Consider the following 19,284-nt stretch of genomic DNA (forward strand, 5'->3'; position numbering starts at 1 on the left):
TGGTGGTTCCTGTTGCTTGGGGAAGGCTGGGCCTGGAGGAGGTGGGGCCGAGGGAGGAGGGCAGTGGGGGCGGCGGGGCAGGCAGGTGGAGCTCATCCAGGAGAGGAGATGGAGGTGGAGGTGGAGCCAGTGCCCAGCCCCGCCCGGCGGGCGTTTAATTCTCAAGAGGGCTGACAGCTTGGCCCCGCCACGCCCTCCCCAGGTCCACTGCCCCGCGGTCCTCAGTCCCCCTTCCGCGACACCCTGGTGCCCGGAGGCCCGGGGTAGGGCAGGCCCAGGCTGGGGTAGAAGGCCTCCGGGAGCGCGGGGCCGGGGCCCAGCCGCGGCAGGTGCGGGTACACGAGGCCCAGCTCAGCGGGGCCGTAGCGGATGGCGCCGGGCGTGCACAGGCTCCGCACCACGGGCGGCAGGAAGCCTGCGTGGAGCAGGGAGGGTGGGGGGTCCCCGGGCGGCGCCAGGCCCCACGGCCGCACCGGATCCTGCTTCAGCGCCCCGGCCCGGATGACAGACGTGAACTCCCGTCGCGGTGGGGCCGGTCGTTCCGAGGGCTCCTCGTCCCCACTGTCCTCGCGGGCTTGCCTTTCCCTGGGAGCCGGTTCCACCTTGATGCGTTTGCCGCGCGTCTGCGGGGCCTCGTCCTTGTCGGCGGGGACGACCTGCTTCCTCTCCACCGGGGGCTCCCGCTCTGGAAGGGGCCGATTCTGAAGCCCTCAGCCTTCCCACGTGGGCTGGGGGCTCGCCCCGCCCTTCTCAGCTAGGGAACACTTGCTGAGGTTGTCACACTGGGAGGGGGGCCACTGCATGTAGTGGGCAGAGGCCAGAAGTGCTGCTAAACATCCTCCAATGCAGAGGACAGCAAAGGACCGTCCAGCTCGAAAACAGCAGTAGAGCTGAGGTTGAGAAGTCCCAATCTAGACCTGTGCCGATCCATGGAACTTTCCAGAATACAACGTTCCACTTACTGGAAATGTTTTAGATCTGCACTGTCCCATGTGGTGAGTATGATCAAGATGTGGATTCCTTTTTCTTTCTTTTATTCTTTTTTGGTAGCAGGGATTGAACCCAGGGACTCTTAACCACTGAGCCCTGTCTCCAACCCTTTTTCTTTTGAGACAGGGCCTCGTTAGTTGCTTAGGGCATCGCTAAGTTGCTGAGGCTGGCTTCAAACTTGGGATCCTTCTGCCTGGTTAGTTGCTGGATTACAAGCATGTGCCAGTGGATTTTTAATTTTAATGCTAATAGCCACATGTGGCTTCCAGACTGGGTACTGCAGGACTCAGCAATCCTGAGGGGCTTACCTGTGTGCTCTGGCCCTGGGCTGGATGTGTCCTCACAGGGCACACTGGCTGGAAGCTGGAAGGCATCCAGAGGTGTTTGGCCACACTCCGCTTGGCTGGGGACAAGAGGATGGCATTGGGAGCCAGGGGTCCCTGGCTGCCCAGCCTCTGGCAAGGGAAGGTGCCCTCCTGCCCCACACCACCTGCAGCAGTAAGTGAAGTCCCCCCTTACACTGTGAGTGCAGGTGACCGCACCAGGGAATATGGAGCCTCCACCCCAAAGTACTGAAAGGACTCTTCTCCAGACCCCCAAACTCCAAGTTGGCTTCTAGCCCAACCACACAGATCCATACAGCCATTGGCCAGCCTGCTGGTACTGTCAGGTGCCCCTGGGCACCCTGTGCTCCTGCTGTTACTGTCTGGGTGCCCCTGGGCACCCTGTGCTCATGTGATCTCAGCATCTCCCTTCCAGACCTGCGGCTCCCCTCCAGAGCCCAAATCTGAGCAGAAGACTGATTTCTCTCCCTTCTCCAGCCTTAGAGTCTGGCATTTTCCAAACCTGCCCCAGCCTCCTTTGGTCCCCCAGCACCCGTTTTGTTTCTTCACAGTAGCAAGAGAGTTTTTCCCCAAAAGCAGATTTGACTATGACCCTCCTCAGATCTAAAGCCTCCTATGGCTCCCCAGTGCCCCATATGAAAGGCCTCTAGTCATCCTCAGCCTTTTCTTTCATGACTTTATACACCATGCCCCAAGCCATGCCCCTACTTCCTGTGGCCCTGAGCCTCTGTTTCTGCTGGGCCTCTGATGGCAATAGCTTTCTCTCCTCTGCCTTTCGCATTCATTTTCCATGAGTCCGTCTACTCTGTGGCCCTCCCCTGGTAGGAGCCTACTATGGCTTCCCAGTGCCCAGAGGCAATTTCAGGCCCTCAAGCCTGAAATTGACCAGAAGCCACCATGAACCTGTCCCTCCCTCCCAACTCTTCTCTGTGTCCTGCCAGTGAGGCCGTCCCCTCCAGGCCCTCCCTCTCATGGTCTCCTTTCCCCTTCAGGTTTTCAGACCCCTCAGGGCTTGTCCTGTTCCCGAGGCTCTCCCTGAAGACCCCCACCCGAGCTGCGGACAGGTGGCAGAATCCTTGGGAGGAGTTCTCGGGGGCTGGGCTCTGTGCCCACAGGAGGGGCAGCAGCTCTCACCTGAGCACATGGCTGACCCAGAGCACGTGATGCTCCCCAGGGCTCTTCCCGCTGCCAGCCACGGTGGCCACAGACTGCAGCCACACGAAGCCCCCAGCACGCTGCAGCCAACGGTAGTAACCGGTCATCACCTGGCCCTTGTCCAGCACTGGACCCAGCCCAGAGTCAGAAGAGACCCAAGGGACAGGGCAGGGTGGGGAGGGGGAGGGGGTCAGAAATGGTGGACAGGAGGAGGGGGCAGAGAGGGAAAGAGCAGCAGAGACAGGGAGACAGAGAGCCAGAGTCAGAGCCCCAGAGGTGGCCCAGTACGAAGCCTGCTGCGTTTCAAGGGTGGGTCAGAGACCCCACAGCCCCTTTAGCCCTCCGCCCACACCCTGAGTCCTTGCTGAGTCTCCTGCTGCCCTCTTCGTGTGACAAATTGAGCCCTTGGAACCACGGGTGCAGCAGGAGGCACCGTGGCCAGCCCTGAAGGAGGACTTCAGGGAACAGTGAGGGTACTCAGGTCTGGTTTGTGTTGGGAGGGGGGGTCTGTGGTGTGTCTCACGGTCCAGGTGGCTTTGGCGGATCCTGGTTGCATCCTGTCCATGGACAAACTGGTAGCAGCTGCGGCCCACAAGCTCTGAGGGCCCCAGGTCCATATGGTCGCTGACTCTGGGATGACAGAAGAGGGGAGGAGTCCAAGACCATGGTGTGGGGGGAGACAGAGTTGGCTCCAGAGTGACCCGGGGTCCAAGCCCTTGCCCTGAGGGCTCCGGGCTTCTGTTCAGCTGTGAAGTGGGCATGATAATAACAGTGTCCCTCGCAGGGTGGCTGCGAGCATGTGGCAGAGCAGGGCTTTGATGGTGCTCTCAGCACGGGGACTGTTTCACTGTGAATCTTCCCCACCGCCCAGTGCAGGAGTGGAGGGAGGAGAGGCCCCAGAGGAAAGGGCTGGGGAGGGGCGGAGCTCCGTTGGCCCCGCCCTCCCCCAGCCCGAAGGGTCCCTCCCAGGCCGACGGGGGAAGGGAGGGTCCCTTCTGCCTGTCACCCTGCCCCTCGGCTGCTCTTCCTCCTCCTGAGGGTCCCCGATGCCCCAGTCTGCAGACCCAGCAGTCCCTTTGACTTCCACAGAACCCCAGTTCTCCTGTGCGCCCCATCCACGCGCCCCAGTCCCCGACCCCGGTACCTGCTCTCACAAGCAAGGATGGTGAGACCCAGGCTGAGGCGGAAGACGATCATGTGTCCATGCAGAGGCAGCTCAGCCAGTGGGGCTGGGGGCAAGGTGTGACCCAGAGCCACCAGGCCCAACGCCCGGGCCCGTAGGCGCCCTGTCACGTGGATGACCTGCTGGTGGTGGGTGTAGTTGGGGACAAGCAAGGCGGTACCAGTGGATAGTGGGCATGGTCGGGGCGGGGCAAGGCCAGTGGCAGGAAGACCATAACCAGGCCATCCCACCAGGTTCCACCTGTCACCCAGAGGCCCTGGGGCACGGAGGGAACGAAGGGGCCCCCAGATCCTAGACCTGGTTCCCTAAACCATCTATAGCTAGAGAAGCCTCCACCAGGGTTCCCTGGGTCACCCTCGCACCAGGGACATCGCTGGCAGGGATGCACAAGCTCTGCCCCAGACCACAGGATGTGCCTCAGAGGCTGGGACCAGATGCCCACACCCACCTTGTACCCCGAGGCCTTGACGTGCAGCCCCCGCTTGGTGAGGGTGGATTTCATGCGGATGAAGAAGGAGCGCTCCTGCACCCGGGAGGAGGCGGGCCCCTCCGCAGGGCTGGTCTCTGGGGAGGACAGCAGGGCAGTTAGGGGGTCCTCGAGAGGTCACACAGCCCCACCCACCGCAGAGCCAGCGAGACCCGGGACCCTGATAGGCTCAGAGTACACCTGATCATGCAGCTCGCTGCCACCTGCCCATCTCCCCTCTGCTGCAGCCAGGCGGGTCTTCAAGCTCCCATCAGACCCTGTCCCTCCTGCTCTAACCACCACAGCTCCCCAGGGTCCTGCAGTCTCTCCCTCCAGGTCTCGGCTCACACATCTCCTCCAGGAAGCCCCTCTCTGATCCCCAGGCTGGGCCAGCTGTTCCTTCTGGGGTCCCCTATCTGGGCTCTGTCCAGTTTCAACTGTCAGTCTGTCAGGACCAGGTCAGTCTTCCCCACTGGACTGTGAACTCCAGGAGGATGGAACTGTCCCTACTGTGTCCCCAGCATAGGACCTGGCACAGAGGGAGGCTCGGGAATAGCAACTAATGAAACTCACAAATCCAGATTATCCTGTGAGCCCTGATATGGTCTTACAAAAATGCTCACATAAAGTACTCTGTGCCTCAAGTTCAGGTGCAGACAGCCACACTTCATCCTCGTGTGTAATAGACGTCCCCCCCAAGCTGGCAGTCCCTGCTGATGTACCAGGTGTTTTTGGTGTTAAGCAGACCCAATATAGGAAAATCCAATTTATGGGAGAGTTAACTTCATAGGCCCCCAACATTTTAGAGCTAAAAGTAGCTTTCAGGATCTAATCTCCAACACTTTCTCTCTGCACCACAAGAATGGAAATTTCCACTGGAGGAAAGAGAGACAAGCCTGGGCTAGAGTCCAATTCAATCACTTATAGCTGTGTGACCCGGGGCAATTAACTTAACCTCTCTGTGCTGTGTCTCCGTGTTCTGCTGTGTAATATGGAGATAATAGTTCCTGCTTTTAGTTAGAATCCAATGCAATTATGTACTTAAAGGCACGGCACAATGCGAATGTCCCCCTACTCGTGCCTGCCTGCCAGATTATTTTCCGAAGTCACTCCCACCTTTATTCAGCAGGCAGAGAGGTCTTTCTGAAACTCAAATCTTGGGGAGCCTGGCCATTCTAGGGAGTTTGGCAGTTTTAGCGAGCCGAGCCTCACCGCTCAGGCTGATTCGTTCTACAGACTTGCTTTGCGCAACTCGAGGGAGAGTGGGTTTCGTTTAAAGGAGACAGAGCAGAACAGGCGCCCCCTGGTTCACCTGGGCTTCCTTCTTTTGGGGGGTCCTTGGAATTACCGATCTCCGGGGCATCCGCCAGCGAGGAGGAAGAGGAGGAGGAGGAAGAGGACGAGACGGAGGGCGGGGTGGGGGGCCCGGGGGTCGGGGTCCGCAGCCCCAGTTGTTCCAGAACCTCCGAGTGGTCCCCGGGGTGGATGTAGTCGAAGACGCTGCTGCCAGTCAGCTCCACCTGCCGGCGGCCGAGGGGAGTGCAGGGGCGCGTCAGGTGCGCGCGCAGCCTCTCGCCCCAGGGCTGGGGCCCGCGCGCAAGTGTGCCCCGTGCCAATCCTGGGCTTTTTAGCAGAAATAACGTTCACCTGTTTAATGGAGGCCACAAACAGGTTCTTCCTGCGCCCTCCCAGGGGAGAGTCGTGCCCAGGGATTAATAAAGTTTTTCTAACTCTGACCACTCTAGGAAGAAGGGGCCCTGGGCTGACACCGGGTTGTCACAGCCGCGGTTTTCTAGCTCCTCTCCGCTCCCACCCTACAGCAGGCAGCCTGCACCGGCGGGGATCGCGGGGAACTCGGAAGGCGAGCGCTGGGGTAGCTTCCCAGCCCTGGAAAGCGTGAGAGCCCTCAAGGCAGCTCCTCTACATTCACGTCGACCTCCAAAATCTCTCGCAGGGGTCCTTCTCTCCCCGCCGCCCCCAGCCCGGACCCCCATCTCTTCTCCACTGCACTCCTGCCCCGAGTCCTCAGGAACCTCTGGCCTTCAGTCCCCACTCAAGCCCCCTCCCCACATTGCTAATTGACCACAGCTCTCCATTCATCGCCCCTCTACCGGGGTCACGGGCCTCCCACTAGTCCTCATCCCTCTGGACTGCTGCTCCCCCTCATTGACTCTGATCTCACTTTTTTTTTTTTTTTTTGCACCTGAGATTGAACCCAGGAGCACTGAGTCACATCCCCAGTCCTTTTTTATATTTTGAGACCAAGTCTTGCTAAGTTGCTGAGGCTGGCTTTGAACTTGCAATCCTCTTGCCTCAGCCTACTGAGTCACAGGGGTTACAGGCGTGCACCACCTGGCTTTGAGTCCCCCTTTTTTGCGGGGGTACTGGGGAGTGAACTCAGGGGCACTCAACCACCGAGCCACATCCCCAGCCCTATTTTATTTAGAGACAGGGTCTCACTAAGTTGCTTAGCGCCTGCCTTGCTTTGGCTGAGCCTGGCTTTGACATCTCAATCCTTCTGCCTCAGCCTGCTGAGCCACTGGATTATAGGCTTGAACCATCCCCCCAGCTTTGCCCCCCCTTTTTAAGCCTTTCTTCCACTCTTCCTGTGTGTCCCCTTCCTCTTGTCCAAATTCCTTTTCTTTCTCTTCCCACTCCAGGAATTTCTAACAACTTGATGACCAACTGAGCACAAAAACCAGCTAGCCAATGAACCGAAGTTCCCCAATTTCCCATTTGCCAACAGATTTGTAGAAATGATAAAAGTTGACAGCAATTTGCATTGAATGGACTGGCTAGGCCTAGAAGCTGCAAGAGGCCAGGGCTCCTGAGCCAGGGACTTCCGAGTCTCCCTGCCCTCCTTTTATTTTGCAGGAGCTGGGGCAGAAACAGCAGGTTGAGTTAAGGACATAATGAGAGTCAATCAACTAAAACAGCAAGGTGGTGTACACCTGTGTAATCCTTGTGAGCCAGGAGGCTGAGGCAGGAGGGTCACACGTCCCAGGCCAGCCTCTTGGCCCTGTCCCAAAGAGGACTGAGAATGTAGCTTAGTGGTAAATTGCCCCACGGTTCAATCCCCAGTTCAGGAGTGGGGACATACTCACTCCCCAAGGCCGGGGAGCCTCAAACCCTTCCAACATGAATTGCTACAAACTGTAAAATGATTAAGAAGGAATGTGCTGGCAAACACTGTGCACCTGGCTAACCAGTTACTGACAAACGGATCTTTCAGCTCATTTGCTTTCCTCAAATTGACCTGTTATTTTAATGACTCTTCCCCCAACCACCACCATGAAGATGAGCTGGGGGGTGCCACGTGGGGTTCCAAGGAGCACACTTTGGGGACTGTGGATTCAGTCCACTTCTTTTATGGGTGGGGGTCTGGAGAGAGCAAAAGCAAGCACGGGCCAGGCGGTGGAGATGGTGGCCCCCTGGTGGTCCTTACCTGTGAGAGGCCCAGATAGATGGAAACTGTTTCTGAGATGTAGAGGAATTTTCCTTCCTGGTTCAAGGCGAACACAAAGCCGTCCAGGGACTAGAGTGGGGAGAAACGGAGGCAGGAGTAGGGAGGATTTCCAGCCAGCAAGCGGGAAGGCAAGCTCTGAAATCTGGGTCTCTGCCTGGGGGTGGTGGGCTTCGGTGACCCTCGAAAGGGGCAGGCAACAGCGAAGCCCGGCATTCACTCCCCAGGGGATGATGCGGCAGAAAGGGTGCTGTTCCCCGATGTGGCCACCAGGTGGCAGTGAGGAGCAACAGGCTAGGAAGAGGCCTCACCTGCAAGATGTGTCCTCCCAGGTGCTGCTCGAAGACCTCGGAGACCAGCGTCGCGGGGCCCCGGCGGCCTGAGGCTGGGCGGAGGGAAGGATGCGGCCAGGGCCTATTGGTCTGGCTGACCTTGGCCTGGGAAGGCCCCCAGGGAGCCAGGCTAGAAATCCCCCACGATTCCCCCAAGTGACCAGGGCCCAGTAGAGAAGAGACCCGAGGTGGGGCGGGGGAAGAGTCACAAATACAGTGACTGAGACAGACAGATGGGGGGCAGAGAGGGATTCGTTCGTTCCCACTCACTAACGCCCCCAAAGCTCACTAAATACCTCTGCCACAGGTCCTGCAGTGGGCAGTGCTGGGGTGTGACCAGGTGACCGGGACAGCCCAGCCCGCCCTCACTGAGCTCCCAGGCCAGGTGCAGATGAAGAAAAGCAAGAAACTAACAGGCACAGAACTATAATTTGTGGCCATGTCATGGAGAATAGAATAGGTGGGGGACATCTGAACAGAGGACTGAAGGGTGAGGAGGCGGGTGGGAGACGAGCTGAGAGAGACCCCGGGAAACAGGAAGGAACGGGGGATTGCAACACGACAGCCCAGTTCAAAAATGGGCAAAAGACTTGAATAGGCTTTTCTCCAGGGAAGATGTACAGATGGTTAACAAGCTCTGAAAAGGTGTTCAACGTCCTTAGTCGTCAGGGAAATGCAAATCACACCATGCCTGTAGTCCCAGCGGCTCAGGAGGCTGAGGCAGGAGGATCCAGAGTTCAAAGCCAGCCTCAGCACTAAGCAACTCAGTGAGACCCTGTCTCTAAATAAAATACAAAATAGGGCTGGGGATGGGGCTCAGTGGTGAGTGTCCCTGAGCTCAATCCCTGGTACCAAAAACAAAACACCACAGTGACAGCTGGGTACGGGGGAGTGCAGGCCTGTAATTCCTGCAACTCAGGAGACTGAGGCAGGAGGACCGCAAGTTTTGAGGCCAGCCTTACGAACTTAGCGAGACCCTGTTTCAAAATGAAAAAATAAAAAGGGCTGGGGATGTGCTCAGTGGTAAAGCACCCCTGGTCCAAGGGGGGGACCCCCCAAATGTCCATGCATGGGTGTGAGCACACGATGCTGCACGGTTCCGCAGCCAGAGCGAAACTGACAGGTGACGGATGTGACGTGGCCGAACCTTGAGAAAAGTGCGAAGTGGAAGAAGGCACACACAGGGACGTGGGCAGGACTCCAGCCCGGGACGTCCAGAGTCGGCCTCTATGGAGGCTGAAGCGGTGAGTGGTTGCAGGACTGGGGGAAGGGGAGGGGCTTGATGGGGCTGGGATTGTTTTGGGGTGATGGAGACGGTTTGCAAACAGAGGTGACGACGGTGACCGCTGCAGAGCATCCTGACCACTGTACTCGCGGCCACTGGGCTCTTCCCTTCACAATGGCTAATTTTATGGTAGGTAAATTTTACCTCAATAAACTTATTTTTTTTTAAATGAGATAAGGACAGAGACATTAAGAAGGAGATAAGGTAAGGGGCTGGGGCTCTAGCTCCGTTGGTAGAGAACTTGCCTCACGTGCACAAGGCCCCGGGTTCGATCCCCAGCACCACATTAAAAAAAAAAAAGCTAAGGACAGGTCCTTAAATCAAGAGAGAAATCCAAAGAGAGAGGGAGACAGAGAGATGTAAAAAGATGAGAGAGAGAGAGAGAGAGAGAGAGAGAAATGGAGAGACAGAGCTGGCAAAGGAGCCAGGGGTGGTGACAGGGTCCCCGGCGTCATCCTCCCTTGGTCAGGAGCTGGGGCCCCAGTCCTTGTCTTGTGCTGGAGGTTGGCAGAGGTACCAGAGCCCGGACACTGTCCCCACCCAGATTCCCAGGGTGACCCTGACCCTGCATAGTTGACCCCCTAAGGGAGAGGCAGGCACTCTGGGGAGGACTTAGTTCCTCAAGAGTCCCCAGGCTGGCTTCCAGTGCCATCCTGCCCTGACCAGCCCCTCCTCCTTTCTGAGCCCCAGTTTCCTGCTTTGCCAGGTGGGTTTGGGGGTGCGGGTCTCCCCCAGGGCCACAGCCCCAGCCGCCCGGCCCAGAGCGGGTGCATATTCATCGCATTAATTGTGTGATTACTGTTGTTACGACCAGGCCATCAAAACGCCAGGCGAGGACAACCGCCCAGGCCGCCCTGGCCCCCAGTGTCTGGCCAAGCCTCCCCCCAGCGCCCCAATCCTACTGGCTGCTCCTCCCTCCTCCCCCTGCAGATCCAGGAACAATAACTGGGGAGGGGGGCGGCAGACCCTCCCCGAGACGCAGCTCCCACCATCCTGGTGACAGGCGGGAACAATGCGGGCCTGCTAATTGTCGCAATTTTCCCTGTCATTTTTGCTAATTCCTTCATTTTCCCTCTCCAGGATCAGCCCGGGTCAGACTGAGCTGCTGCAATTAACAGCATCGACGGGCAGGCGGGCTGGGGGCGGGGGCTCGGGACCTGCTGTCCCCATCCCGGGCCACCCCCTGCGACAGGGACCCCAGAGCCGGCTCTGATCACTGACTAACGCTCACGGTCACTCTGCCCCCACCCCCTCAGCCCAGCCACCTCCCGACTCCTCCCTCAAACGCCCCATTTCTCTGTCCCCAAATTCACCGGGTGGCTCTTCAAATCCAGACCCCCAACCTCACTCACTCTCTTAACAAGTATTAGCACAAGTTTCTCCTCAGGGACTGCCCCCAGGCGCCATCAAGACACACACAGAGGGGACAGAGGTGGGGACAGGGGAGCAGAAGTGCAGGCGGGACCCAGGGGTAGGCGAGGCGAGACCAAGGGCAGAGGGGAGCAGTGGAGGCCGGGCTTCGCAGGTGTCCCCTGCATGGCTAAGGCCCTGAGCTTCAGCTGCCCTGAGAAGGGCCGCCCGGGGTTGGCTTCCAGTGCCAACACTTTATCCTGGGACTCTTTACCCTGGGGAGCCTGGAGGAGGGACCCCCGCATCATCCAGGCTCCCGGCTCCCTGGAGCTGACCTCAGGGCACTGTGGGGAGGGACCCTGTTCTGCAGTAGTCCCCTCAGCTCCGTCTGTGATAGAGTGGATGTCTGTGCACCAGCCAGGCGCAGGCGCATTTTTTTTGGTACAGGGGACTGCACCCGGGGCTACTCCACCCCTGAGCCACATCCCCAGCCCTTTGCAAGTTTTGTTCTGAGACAGGATCTCACTGAGTGGCTGAGGCTGGCCTTGAACTTGGAGTCCTCCTACCTCAGCCTCTGGAGTCGCTGAGATTCCAGGTGTGCACCCCGTGCCTGCACTGCCGGATTCTTACCAGTGTCATGGCACATAACATGGGGTCCACCCGACCCTCCTCTTCCTCACGCCCGTGGCCTGGACCCGAGGTTATCACCCACCCTGACCAGCTCCCACCCAAGGCCTCACCTTCCACCTGTTCCCTGCTTCTCTCCCTGGGCCCTGGGTTCCTTCCTGGCTCCTGTGTCACTGGGGTAGTGATCAAATCCTCACCATGACCAGGAGGCCCTGCATGACCATGACACGGCCCCACTGGCCACTCTGTTCACCCTCACCTTACTTGCTCCTCTCCAGAACCCTAGGTCTCAAGGCTGTGACTGCTTTCCAAAAGGTCTGCCTCAGGACCTTTGCACTTGCTGTGTGTCCCCAGGCCTAGACCACTCTTCTTCCTTACAGCTTACTCCCTAACCTCCAGGAAGTCACTTCCTCAGAGAGGTGGTGCCTGACCTGTGATCTAAGACATCACCTCACCTGGGTCCACTGTTGCTCAGTGACAATGTATTGAGCCCTCACTGCAACCCAAGCACTAGTCTAGCTCAGCAGACAAAGGGCACACAATAAACAAGATAAGCACATGCAGCCTGTGTCAGGTGACAATGAGCGCCAGGGAAAGGTGTAAAACCAGAAAGGAAGATGGGTGTGGGGGAACCGTGGGGTGCTAACATGGGCTGTGGGGGAAGGCTTTCCTGAAAAGCTGGCCTTCTGAGGGAAGGGGATCTGGGTAGAGGACCCTAGGCAGCCTCCTAGGTGCCAGATGGAAGTGAGACCAGGGGGGAAGGTGGGGCAGGGCCCTGTGTGCAGGGTGTGGAGGTCAGGTGCCAGCAGTCAGGGACACAGGAAGGTGGTCAGTGGGTGTTTGTTGAAAGAGGAGGGCGTGTTGATGTGAGGCGGAGCCTTCTCCTTCCTAGACTGACCCTGGGGGCTGGACTTTAACATCCACCGGCCCATTTTACAGATGGCTGACTGAGGCCCTGAGTAACAGATACCCCCACCAGGAGATCTGCAAGGTAGGCGCCATCCCTATGTTGCAGTCCCTGCTGTGTGCCCTCTTTGTGACCTGGGGCCACTGGAGTACCTCCCCCTATGGCTTCTGAGGGCTCAGCTTGTTGTCTGTGTGCAGCGCCTGGCTTAGCATCCGGCAGGCAGTCACCGGCCACTCTGACCACCGAGGACATGAGGCCCCTTCAGGGGCGACAGCAGGCTCCGCTGTCTGGTTTCAGCCGAGACATCCTCAGTTTCCCCACCTGAACTACAGGAGCAGGTGTTTAGCCCCCTGTTGGGGGAACCCTACAGCTGCAGGCGTCTGTCCCTCATCTTCCAACTTGGGGGCTGCAGTCCAGGAGTACTGCGCCCACACACGCTGGCCCAACCCCAGCTGGCTCTGGCATACAGGTGGCCTGTCACCCCATGTTGTCACCTCGGGGAACCCCTGCGCCCTCTGGGCCTCGGAATGCCCATCCAGGTAGTGGGGGGACTGCAGACCCACTCTCAGCCCCCCTTTCCCTCCCTGGAGCTCAGGGACAATAGACAAGATGTTTATCCCCCGCCGGCGCACATGTTGTTCGAGGTAATGACAGTAATCAGCGGCGCTAATGCCGCATTCTCTCAGCGCCAGTCAATTCGCCTAATTACCGCCTGGGAAGCCGGATTATTTAAATTTAAATGGTGATTTATTGCGAGCTTAATCAATGCTATTTTGTCTCCCCCCTCCTCCTCTGGGACCAGGGCAGGAGGGGAATTGGAGCCCCTGCAACCCCACCCTAAGAACACCCCCTTCTCCTGCGGCAGGGGTCAGGGGTAGCCTGGTGCATCCTGTGCCTTTTGCCTGCGACCTCAGATTAACACCTTTCACCGTCTTCTTTTAATAACAGTAAAGCAGAGATGCATCAAATGTAAGTGGTAATGACAAGAACAGAACCCTTCTAGGCATCAATAGTCAAGTCTGAATGATAATAAAATTAGTTATACATCTGTATTTCACGTAGTCTAGGTTCTTACAGATTCTAGAAGGTAGTGGCTTATTTCTCTGTGTCTTGGCGGAGTGGCTTCAGGGCGGGAACTTTGCTCTACTTTGATGCTGGACCCTGAGTGCTGGGAACAGCGGAGGCTCCCGGCCAGAGCGCCGCAGCCTGACCTGCATCCGCCCACGCTGCCCCTCTGAGCCGGGCCTGCTGGGGGGCTTTGCCAAGACCCACCTGCCCGCTCCTCGGCCTTCTGGGGGAGGTTGGAGGGTTGGAGGTTGGAGTCCCATTTCATGAACAAGGCACCAGGAGGGGAGGCCACCTGCCCAAGGCTACAGAGCTGTTGGGCGGCAGAGCCAGCCCAGAGACCAAGGCACATCTCCCTGAACCGCCTCATGTCCCCCCTTGGCTGAGCTGTCTCCCTCACGCCCCCCAAACCCGGGATTCGGGCGCCAACGTCCTTGCATGCCCTCTGCGGCTCCGCAGGTCTGGGCGCGGTATCTCCCACGAGTGATGGGAACCCAAAGTGGGTTCTCTGCGGCTCATCCATCAGACATGGGGATTCTTTGGGATAAGAATGATTCACCTCCCCTAATAAAAATAACAGCTGTTACTGGCGATGCCCGGTGTTGCCGCGTCCTGGCTTAGGCCAAAATTTACGAAATCGCCACAGTTTCTGTGTCCATTTCACAGATTAATAAACTGAGGCTTGGAGAGCAGGAGCCACGTGATAGGGCACACAAAGGGTTTGGCCGACTCCCCTGGAGCTGGACCAGGGCTCAATCTCCTGCGGCCGGGATCCCAGTTTCTGGGTCCCTAGAACCCTGGCGCCCCGCGCATGCGCACTCACCGAGGCCGGCCGGTGGTCCCACCGCCCGCAGGCCCCAGGGCGGCGCCCCCAGCGCCGCGAAGCGTCGCAGGCGGAGGTAGGTGACGCTGAGACGCACGATGGACGCCTTGTCCAGCTGGCTGGAGATGGCGCCGGGCAGCGGGAGTAGCTTGGCCAGCTCGAAGAACTCCAGGTTTTCCTTCCCGCGCCGCGAGCGCGCCGCATTACGGGACTTCTCCTTGCGCTGCGCCTGCAGGCTGGGTGGGCGGCCCGGAGGAGGCATCAGCTGGGCCCAGGGGCACGAGGGAAAGGGGCCGGGGGCAAGCCCGGCCTCCTGGGGCCCCGGGAACTGGAGGGACACTGGGAGTGGACTCAACCCTCAGGCGATGGGGGCAGACCTGAGTGCAAATTCTATACGTGGCCGGAGGTGGGGACAGACCTGGGTGTAAGCCCGTCCTCTAGGGGGAGGAGGAAGAAGGGAGGGATTAACAGTACTGGTTCTGAATCCTGGCCGAAGGGCAGACAGGTACCAAACCACCGTTCAATCAGTCGGGGCGAGGAATCCCAGCCCAGGGGCGGGGCAGAAAGCTCGGGAGGAATCCTCCCCGGGACGCGAACCCAAAAGCGAGTGTGAATTCTCCCCGGGGCCCCTCCCCGAGGGCGGGGCCATGACCAAGGGGGCGGGGCTTAGCTCACCAGGGTCCAGGCGGGGCCTTGACCATCAGCCCAGGCAGAAAGTCCCACGGGACGCTGGCGCCACGGCCTCCCCCGCACTTGACCTCGCTTCCGCCGCCACTGCCGGGATAGGGGGCCGCCATCTCGCTGGGGCTGCTTCAGGCAGGCTCAGGGACCCGCGTCTCCTGCAGCGGGAAGGAGTCAGAGGCGGCGCTCAGTGCCCTGGGGAAACCTTTAGGGAAACTGAGGTCCCTGCGGGGTCCCTGAAGCTGGCCTGGATGGTGCCTCAGTTTCCCCTCCTTAGAGGCCCGGGGACCGAAGCCGCAGCTCCTACCCTGCCCTGCCCCTGGCTGGTGCTCTGGGTGAGGACGTGCCCCGCCGCCGCCTCCCCCGCGCCGCCCGCCAGCGCGCCCGCCTCACGCCCGCGCCGGGCCGGCTCCCGCATACCAATGGGCGCACGCGGCGCGCATACGGATCGGACCGGCCCGCGCGCTGCGTGCCAAGCATGCCCAAGCCGGGCTGGGGGCGGGCGCCTTGCGGGGCCCAGGCACGCAGGGCTCCAGCCCCCTGGCCCTAGGTCCCGGGGGTCCGCCCCCAAACCCATCCCCAACGTCGGCCTCCTCGGATCCGCGGTGCGCCTGTTTCCTAGGCTAGGCTAATGAGGTAGGGGGCAGAGGCCAAGGGCCCCACCCTATGTGCTGCCCAGGGATCCCTCAGTCCCTCGGGGGTGGCGCCATGTGTCTGAACCGCCAAATTTCCGCAATTTCAACTTCCTCCCTGAAGACCCCAGCGTGCGAGACCCAACCCCCGATGCGGTGACCATAGCCTCGGCCCCGGGACACCCCCAGATGGACCTATACTCAGGGCCCAGGTGTCTTGGTATCCGGATCCTCTAGAACCAGAAGGTTTTTCTTCCAGAACTGGGCTCCAGGACGCCCCTTTCCTGCAGGATCCAGGCCGCCCCAAAGCCTCCGCAGCCAGGTGTCCAGACGCCCCCAACCCTGGCGTCTAGGTTCCCTGATCTCCTATTTCCCCAGGACGCAAACAGCAGTGTACCCCTGTCCCCAGCGTCGTCTTGATCCTCTAGCCCCCCACTAGAGTTGCGACCCCCATATTCCTCCAGGACCCAGGAGTTCCTCTTCCCTTCAGGTCAAGCCTCCAGGCGTCCCCAACTCAGAGGACACCAACCCGGTTACCTGGCCGCGGGGCAGACTCCAGGCGCGGCGTGAGGCCGGCCAGGCGGCGCAGAGGGGCCACTCCATAGACCCTGGGGCGACGGGGCTCCGCGGGCTGTGGCGCCTGGCTCTCGGCGCCCACCGCGGCCTCGCAGACTTGGAGACCGCGGACAGCGCCGCCGGGCGGGGGCGGGGTCTGTCGGGACCCCGCCCACCGCGTCTCCACCCCTCGGCCCAGCCCACCGCTAGCACTCGCGCCTTTGGTTGGTAGGGAGTCCTCACCTCGGTGTCCCGCAGCCCGGCCTCACCTCACAGCAACATCAGGGGTAAGAACCTCGGAGTCGGAGCGTCTCCAGCCCTGGAGAGGAACCCGGAGTCCCCGCATATTCACCACGCTCTGAAGGTGTCAAGTGCCCCAGCTCCTGCGAGATAATCCTGCCTTCCAACAGCCCCTCGGACAAGGACAGTACCCTGCGCCCAAGCCCCCCATAGGAGACTCAGACGTCCCCTCCAGGGACACAGATCCAGGCGTTTGAGACCCTCCCTTTCCAGTTGAGAATTTTGGGGTGCTAGCATACCCTTCCCCGATAAGCCTGGGACCTCGTACCGGAGCCCACACCCCTTACAAGGCCAGGATTTGGCGTCCAGACCTACCCCTTTCCATAGGTCTCTGGTACTGGCACTTGGGTGCCTGAGGAACTCCAGAGACCAGGAACCTGGGGTCTTACTTCCATGTTCCACTGCAGAGACATCCGAGCCAGTTAGGTGGTAAATGGGAACTGAGGGGTGGTAGCCGCTGGAACAGACGACAGGGACCCAGGTGTCCAAGCCAGGTCTTGCCAACTCTGATAGGGGATCCTACACTCATCCCAGACTTCCTCTCCTCCAGACCCGGGTCCCAGCGTGCTCGGCTGCCTGCTTGGAAGGCAGGTCTGCAGGTACTTAAGGCCTCTGGAGTGAGATCCCAACCTGGGGATGGAAAACAGGGGTCTCTAGGAGAGGGAGGCAGGCAGGTGTTCCCAGAGAGTGTGCGCAGAGTGTGTGCGTTTTCGCACTGGCTCAGAAGAGCACTCGAACACAGTCATAGTTAACGATTAGGGGGTGCCGATTTTTGGCGGTCCTTTATTCTATAGCAAGGTCTGCACTGGCCTAATAGGTCCATTTTACAGCTAGAGAAACTGAGGCACAGACAGGCTCAATAGCCTGGTTATGATGATCTCTCAACCAACAATATTCACACGTGTCTGGGAGGGACTCAGGCCCAGGTCACTGGCTCCCGTCTCTCTCTCTTTTTCCCTATGGGGGGATTAAACTCAGGGGCACTCAACCATTGAGCCCCACCCCTGGCCCTATTTTGTATTTCATTTAGAGACAGGGTCTCACTGAGTTTCTTATGCCTCGATTTTGCTGAGGCTGGCTTTGAACTCCTGATCCTCCTGCCTCAGCCTCCCGAGCCTGTGGGATTTCAGGTGTGCACCGCCAGGCCTGGCTGGCTCCTGTCTCTTGACATTACTTTGGCTGTGAGGCCTGGGCAGGCACAAGGCCGCCTCAAGAGGTGCCCCGTACAGCGGTTTATGGCTCCCGACACACGCAGCTCTAGTGGAGGTTAGGGTCCTGCTGCTGGGGTTGCTGCTGCACTTCCTGCTGAGGGCTCCACCAGTCTGGGCCTCCCTTTTGTCCTTCGTAAAAGGAGGATGATTGAATTCTGGTTTTCCCCTCTTGCATCTGTGGGGTTATCATTTTCATCCAACAGTTCTCACTGTGACCTGGGGACAGAACCCCTCTCAGAGATCTGCCAGAGATACATACGAAGACATTTTCTGCTTTTTCTGCTTCAGTGTCCCTCAAGCATCTGGTGGCTGCCCAAAGGCTGCGTTGCATGGAATATTGCAACAGACCAGCCACAGAAGCAGCCTTCGGAGTCCAACCATCTTCTTTAAGCTTGACACTAAAATGATTTGCAAAAACGTAAAACAGCTGACTGTGTTACACCTGTAAACTCAGCCGCTCAGGAGGCTGAGGCAGGAGGATCTCGAGTTCAAAGCCAGCCTCAGCAAAAGCAAGGTGCTCAGCAAGTCCGTGAGACCCTGTCTCTAAATAAAATACAAAGTAGGGCAGGGATGTGGCTCAGTGGTTAAGTGCCCCTTCGTTCATTCCCCAGTATGCCCCCCCAAAAAAATCAAATGTAAAATAATGCCCGGCACAGTGATGCACACTTGTAATTCCAGACACTCTGGAGGCTGAGGCAGGAGGATCACAAGTTCAAAGCCAGCCTCAGCAACTTAGGGAGGCTCCAAGCAACTTAGCAAGACCCTGTCTAAAACTAAAAAACAGAAAGGGCAGGGATGTGGCTCAGTGGTCAAGCACCCTGGGGTTTCAATCACTAGTACAAAAAAAATGATTAAAATAAAATAATATAGGGCTGGGGTTGTGGCTCTGTGGCAGAGCGCTTGCCTATCATGAGTGAGGCCCTGGGTTCGATCCTCAGCACCTCATCAACAACTAAAAGATATTAAAAATAAATAAATAAAATAATATGAAAAATAAAAAAGTCCTGAAAGCAAGGGCTGGGGCAGTAGCTCAGTGGTAAAGTTTGAGAAGCAACGACTAAGCCATTTAAGGCTGACCGGCATATTAAGTCTGCTCCACAGTGTGACATACACCCAGGGACGCCTGCGCCATCACACACCCAACACAAAGACGAGGCCCCGTCCCAGAATCACTGACACCATCTCCAGGCTCCCTTCGTGGGCCTCAGTCTCCCACCTGAGAAATGGGTGGATGTTCATGGTCTCTGTGTCCTTGTCCTTCGGCAGCTCTGAGGACAACTTCTGGCCAGGGGGTGTCAGCCAGGCCCCCACACTGGGACCCAGGAAGTCCTCCAGAAGGGCTCCAGATAACCCTTCAGTGCCTGGGATGCAGGCAGGGGTGGGGGCTGGAGGCAGAGTGGGGGCTGGACTGGGCGGAGGGCCTGTGGGGACAGCCAGTCCCCTGCAGCCCGGCGTCCACTCCTCTCAGCTGCCCTCGGCTCTCTTGGCTTCTCTCTGCTTTTCTTTGCGGTGCTGCCGGGGATTGGGCCTGGCCTTGTGCGCGTGGGGTCAGCACTGGGCCAGCTGAGCTGGGCGCATTAGCAGTGCGCGGCTCGGGGATGGGATCTGGGGGTAAAAGAAGAACCAGAGCTAGAGATGATTCCCCTGAGGACCAGGACGGGGTGGAGTGCCAGGCCAGAGGCAGGGGACTCTGGGGTGTGGGGTGCAGATGGAGGGTGCCCAGGTGCCACTTAATCTTCGTGATTGTTATCGTTTAAACCAGGCAGACAGACATGGTATTTTTTTTTTTTTGGTACCAGGAATTGAACCCAGGGGTGCTAACCACTGAGCCCCAGCCCCAGCCCTTTTCTGTATTTTATTTAGAGAACAGGGTCTCGCTGAGTTGCTTAGGGCCTCACTAAGTTGCTGAGGCTGC

At 58.8% G+C, this 19,284-nt stretch overlaps 1 protein-coding gene across 5 annotated transcripts; it reads right to left on the reverse strand.

Moving 5' to 3' along the window:
- Positions 1-115: 115 nt before the first annotated feature.
- Npas1 (neuronal PAS domain protein 1) lies at positions 116-15,997 on the reverse strand. 5 transcript variants are annotated; one of them, XM_046455440.1, is made up of 12 exons: positions 15,841-15,997; positions 14,666-14,829; positions 13,991-14,226; positions 7,913-7,986; positions 7,584-7,673; positions 5,487-5,658; positions 4,121-4,236; positions 3,634-3,791; positions 3,013-3,119; positions 2,469-2,616; positions 1,299-1,393; positions 116-685 (listed from the first exon to the last, which is right to left on the reverse strand). In XM_046455440.1, exons 2-12 carry the CDS (start codon positions 14,785-14,787, stop codon positions 222-224), a joined length of 1,782 nt encoding a protein of 593 aa, XP_046311396.1. In that variant the 5' UTR covers positions 14,788-14,829; positions 15,841-15,997; the 3' UTR covers positions 116-221. The 5 variants fall into 5 exon arrangements, with proteins under 5 accessions (XP_046311396.1, XP_046311395.1, XP_046311393.1 ...); XM_046455439.1 differs by having other exon boundaries at positions 3,634-3,794; XM_046455437.1 differs by having other exon boundaries at positions 5,451-5,658.
- Between the last annotated feature and the right edge of the window lie 3,287 nt (positions 15,998-19,284).

Source organism: Marmota monax, unplaced genomic scaffold, assembly GCF_021218885.2.
Source record: "Marmota monax isolate L192 unplaced genomic scaffold, Marmota_monax_Labrador192_F-V1.1 WCK01_AAM20220418_F8-fsc00149, whole genome shotgun sequence".
NCBI classification, from domain to species: Eukaryota; Metazoa; Chordata; class Mammalia; order Rodentia; family Sciuridae; genus Marmota; species Marmota monax.